The 5,207-nt window shown below is 33.5% G+C and overlaps 1 protein-coding gene across 1 annotated transcript; it reads left to right on the plus strand.

Moving 5' to 3' along the window:
• Nucleotides 1-3,711: 3,711 nt before the first annotated feature.
• LOC100929313 (olfactory receptor 52J3-like) lies at nucleotides 3,712-4,647 on the plus strand. The gene has a single exon (XM_003764777.1). The coding sequence runs from the start codon at nucleotides 3,712-3,714 to the stop codon at nucleotides 4,645-4,647; it is 936 nt and encodes a 311-aa protein (XP_003764825.1).
• Nucleotides 4,648-5,207: the final 560 nt, after the last annotated feature.

The following is a 5,207-nucleotide window of genomic DNA, read 5'->3' on the forward strand; positions in this document are numbered from 1 at the left end:
ATAAGCATCCTGAAGAAAAGACCAGCGCTAAGTGGAAAATTTGATTTGGAAATACAAGACTCTGGAGAAGCATAAAGATTTAACCAGAAAAGTGGTAACATAAGGGATTTAATAAGGTTTATATGTTTATATTTCTACATGGCAGGATGATACTTATAACTCATTAGAATGTTCCCATTATTATGGTAGATAGAAAGACTATTTATAGACAGAGGGTATGGGTATGAGTTGAATATGAAGGGATAATATCCTTTTAAAAATGATGAAATTAAAGGATGAGAGAGGAGTATACTGGAAGAAAGGGAAAGGGAAAAGGAGAATGGTGAAAATTAATTGCCATAAAAAAAGTGACAAGAAAAAGCTTTTACATTAAAAGAGAAGAGAGAGAGTAGAGGGTGAGTGAATCCTATTCTCATCAGAATTGGCTCAAATAAGAAATAATATACATAATCAATATGGGTATAAACATCTGTCTTATTCTGCAGGAAAATAGGAGAGGAATGGGATATGGGAAGGGAGGGTAGAGTGATAAAAGAAAGGGCATATTGGAGGAGAGAATGGTCAGTAGCAAACGTTTGAGGAGGGACAGGATGAAAGGAGAGTGAGAATAAAAGGGGGAAGTACACTTAGCAATAGTAATTGTAAAAAAAAGTTCGAAGCAAGTTTTTCTGATAAAATATTATTGTTCTCTGGAAAATAATGAGCAGGATGTTCTCAGGGAAAAAAATAAACAAACAAATAAACCTGGAAAGTTCTCCATGAACAAAGTGAAATATGCTGTATACAAAGTAATTACAATGTTCTGGGATGACCAGCTATTAATGACTGTTATTTTCAGTAGTACAATCATTTACATCTACTCTGAAGAAATTATGATGAAAATCTATTCATACTTAGAAAAAAAACTGATCAAATTTGTATATAAATCAAAACATTCTCTATTTCTCTCTCTATCACTCTCTTTATTTTTAATTTAATTTGATTTGAGGGATTTAATTTTCATTAGGGTAGGAGATGTCTGTTTTCTTTCACAACTTGACTGTTATGGAAATGTTTTGCTTTACATGTGGTTTCTTAATTGTAGATGAAGATAAGGGAGAGAACTTAGAACTCAAAAAAATTTTTTTTTTCAATTTTCAATACTATTTTATTTTTCCAATACATGTAAAGATAGTTTTCAACATTCTTTGTGGTAAGGTTTTTCTCTCTCCCTCCCTGAGACAGAAAACAATCTTATAGAGATTAAACATGCAGAATCCTTCTAAACAAAGTTGTCCATTTGTCATGTTTTGCAAGAAAGATCAGACTAAAAGGGAAAAACAACACAAGAAATAAAAAGCAAGCAATTAAAAAAAAGGTGAAAATAGTATGCTTCAATCCATTCAGTCTCTATAGTTCTCTCTCTCTGTATGCGGATAGAATTTTAGATCCTATATCTATTGAGATTGTCTTAGAGCACCTCATTGCTGTGAAGAGCTAAATTTATCATAGTTGCTAATCACATATTCTTGCTGTTACTAGGAATGATGTTCTTCTGGTTCTGCTCACTTATTTATTTATTATTTTTATTTTAATAGCCTTTTATTTACAGGTTATATGTATGGGTAACTTTACAGCATTGACAATTGTCAAACCTCTTAGAACTCAAAAATCTTAAAAACTAATGTGAAAAAATTGTTTTGAAAGCAATTGAAGGAAATATTAAATAAATTTAAAAAATAAAAAATAAAAAAAATCTCTAGCATGATGTGAAATTCCTCCCTTCTCCCTCACCCCAAAGAATTCTATGTTTGAGGCACTATTATAATATTTCTTTTATAAATGCTAAATTTTAGGTTGAGAATGCCACAGAAAGTAAAGAAACAGGCATTAATAAGTACCTCCTATCTTCTAGGCATGAAGTTAAATGCTTTACAAATTATTATCTATTTTGATCTTTACATTAACCCCAAGAGGAAGCAAAATCTCCATTTTAAAGAAGAAGAAACTGAATCAAAAAGCAGGTGTCTTGACCAGGGTCAAAAAAATATTTAGTTAAAAACTGTATTTGACTTCAGGTTTCCCTGATGCATTCAAATTCACTTTACTGTCTAGATGCTTACACTGCATAGAATACATCTACATAAGACACTATATGACCTCATAAAGAAAGTACTATAACTTGTCATGGATGAAATTGAGACTACAAAGATGTATATATGTATATTTTTCCTACTACATTCTCAAATCATGCTGCTTCATTGCTAAAAACCAAAAACAAACCCCTAAATTTTATACATAATTGCAGAATTTACAATTTATATTTTAAAAAAAATTTCTTATTCTATCATAAAAAGAATAAAACCTCTCCTTCAAAGTCCCAAAGATGCATGGATATAACAGCAAGCTGCTTTTTGTAAAATTCCAAGTATATACAATGAGAAATTCTATTAATATTACTTTATAAAGTATAATAACTATGAAATGGAAGAGAGATTTCGTGCATATAGTAAGTAAGTAAACAATCTTTTCTGCAGTAAAGAAAGCCAACATAATACATAGAATATGATAAGTGAAATCTTCAGTATTGGGTCTTTCTAACCAAATGTTAAATAGTTTTGTTTTACATAGAATTGCAGAACAATTTAAAAGAGGATTCAAAATAGCACAGTTATGGAAGATTATGACACACTGCTTCAATTTCTTTATTTTGGGAACTTCTCCCCACTGATGGAAAAAACAAAACAAGCCAACATCTCAACAATGACCCCACACACATTTGCCTTTGTTTGAAGGAAATAATTTTTTAGAAGGGACAACTTCTGTTTATGAGCTTTTGATTTTAAAGGATAATTCTGAAAATTTAAGAGTATCTTAATATATTTTAATATAAAAGTAGTTGTATATACCAGTATTTATTACTTTTTTAGTGAAATTGATTAATGAAAGTTGATGATTACTGTATTTTTAAACCAAAATCAACATACATTTAAATTCCCAACTTGATTTCCCAGATTTTCTATCAATAAGTGGCTAAGAAAACAATTATAAAGAGGATTAGTAATGCTTAATCTTCCCAATGTGTGTTGGGAACAAACTTACTACTATGAACTAAGTAGTTCAATTCTGAACTATTTGAAGGTTATTTTAATTCTTTAACTTGTAAGATGAAGTTTTTTCAACAATGTCAAGATAACCCCTACATCAAATAAAGTAAGGTTATGCTAATTTAAGAAGGATAACCTTTGGGGGAAGAATCACAAGCTTATTGAAGTGGCATACATTTCAAAGACATTTTTCAAGTATGAAGGTTACTTTTGTGACTGTAATAATGAGTACACTTTCTCAGATCAGGGCATTTTGTTTTCTTTTGTTTTGTTTTTTTTCAATTTGAAATTAAATAGTATCTCACCCATTCATAAGGTAAGCATTTAGTAAGATTAAAAAATGCTCCATCTTTGCCCATCATTGAAAATCAACTCTTGGCTAAAACCATAATTCTGCATTTATAGGGATAATTTATAGATAGATATGATGTACGTTTATTATCAGGTAAGAGGGATCAGTTTGCTAGGAAGGTCTAATGATCATAAAATTACCATACTCACTAATTTTGCGTCAGTAGTTCCATGTGTTAATTAACTTCCTGAGCTAACTCTTCATACAACTCTTTCTTTGTTTATTTCTTTGCAAGGAGGGGAAGATTCTCCTGGTCTTTCAGCCCATAGTAGGATGTCACAATATAACATAACTATTTTCCACCCAGCCACCTTTATCCTTCTGGGTATTCCAGGACTGGAGCACATCCATGCCTGGCTTTCCCTGCCTTTCTGCTCTGTCTACATTGTGGCTCTTCTGGGCAATGTCACCATCTTATTGGTGATTTGGGTTGAAAGAACACTCCGTGAACCCATGTTCTATTTCCTGGCCATCTTGTCTGGTATCGATCTGGCCTTGTCCACATCTTCTGTGCCTCGGATGCTGGGAATTTTCTGGTTTGAAGCCCATGAGATCAGCTTTGGGGCCTGTCTGGCCCAGATGTTTCTCATTCACACCTTCACTGGTATGGAATCTGCTGTCCTATTGGCCATGGCCTTTGATCGTTATGTGGCCATCTGTGCCCCACTTCACTACACAACCATTCTGACAACCAATGTACTGGCAGGTATTGGAGTGGCCATTGTTCTACGCCCTGTTGTACTCATGCTGCCCATCATTTATCTGACCTATCGCCTTCCCTTCTGCCAAACTCATATCATTGCTCATGCCTACTGTGAACACATGGGCATTGCCAAACTTGCTTGTGCCAATATTCGTATCAATGCCATTTATGGACTCTTTGTTGCCTCTTTCCTGGTCTTGGATTTGATTCTGATTGGAATTTCTTATTGCTACATTCTACGTGCAGTCTTTCGCCTCCCTTCTCATGATGCTCGACTGAAAGCACTTAGTACTTGCAGTTCGCATGTAGGAGTTATGTGTGTCTTTTATACACCCTCCCTTTTTTCCTTTCTCACTCACAGATTTGGCCGCCACATCCCTCGATATGTCCATATTCTTGTTGCCAACCTTTATGTGGTCATCCCACCATCGCTTAACCCTGTAATCTATGGTGTGAGAACTAAGCAAATCAGAGAGCGAGTGCTCTGGACATTTACTAGCAAATAGATTTTTATTACTTTCCTAAAATATAGGGAATTTCACACTGCCAATTGAGTGTTCCATGTAGTCCAGTTCCTTGAAAGAATTGGTATTTCTTACCAGTTTAAAGTACCAGTGGGGAACACCTCACGAGTAGCTATAACATGAGACCACATATGTTGGATTTGCCTTTCTTGGGGAAATTTTTATTAACCAGATATTTTTATCCATATCTTGATTTTTTTTTGCAGGGTAAAAATGGTAGGATTCAGAATCAGAGTCTGAGTCAGGGTCAGAAAATGTTTGACAAATCATATCTGCTTTGTTTGTATCATGTCTTGTACTTTGACAGAATAAGGTGCTTTGATTGAAGATGAAGCAGGGAGGTAGAAGGTGGTTCATGGAAATCCTATCAGACTGAGTTGGTCCTAGAAGACAGAAAGGATGGAAGTAACATAGAAGCAGATTATAATTTGCTTTTATGGAAATAACTTCCTAAGAATTAGAGCTACTAAAAAAAAAAGCAATATATTTTTTCATTAGATAAATGAATTTTCCTTCCTTAGAAGAAATCAGAGTTTTTGAGA

The sequence above is a fragment of the Sarcophilus harrisii genome, chromosome 3 (genome assembly GCF_902635505.1).
Source record: "Sarcophilus harrisii chromosome 3, mSarHar1.11, whole genome shotgun sequence".
NCBI classification, from domain to species: domain Eukaryota; kingdom Metazoa; phylum Chordata; class Mammalia; order Dasyuromorphia; family Dasyuridae; genus Sarcophilus; species Sarcophilus harrisii.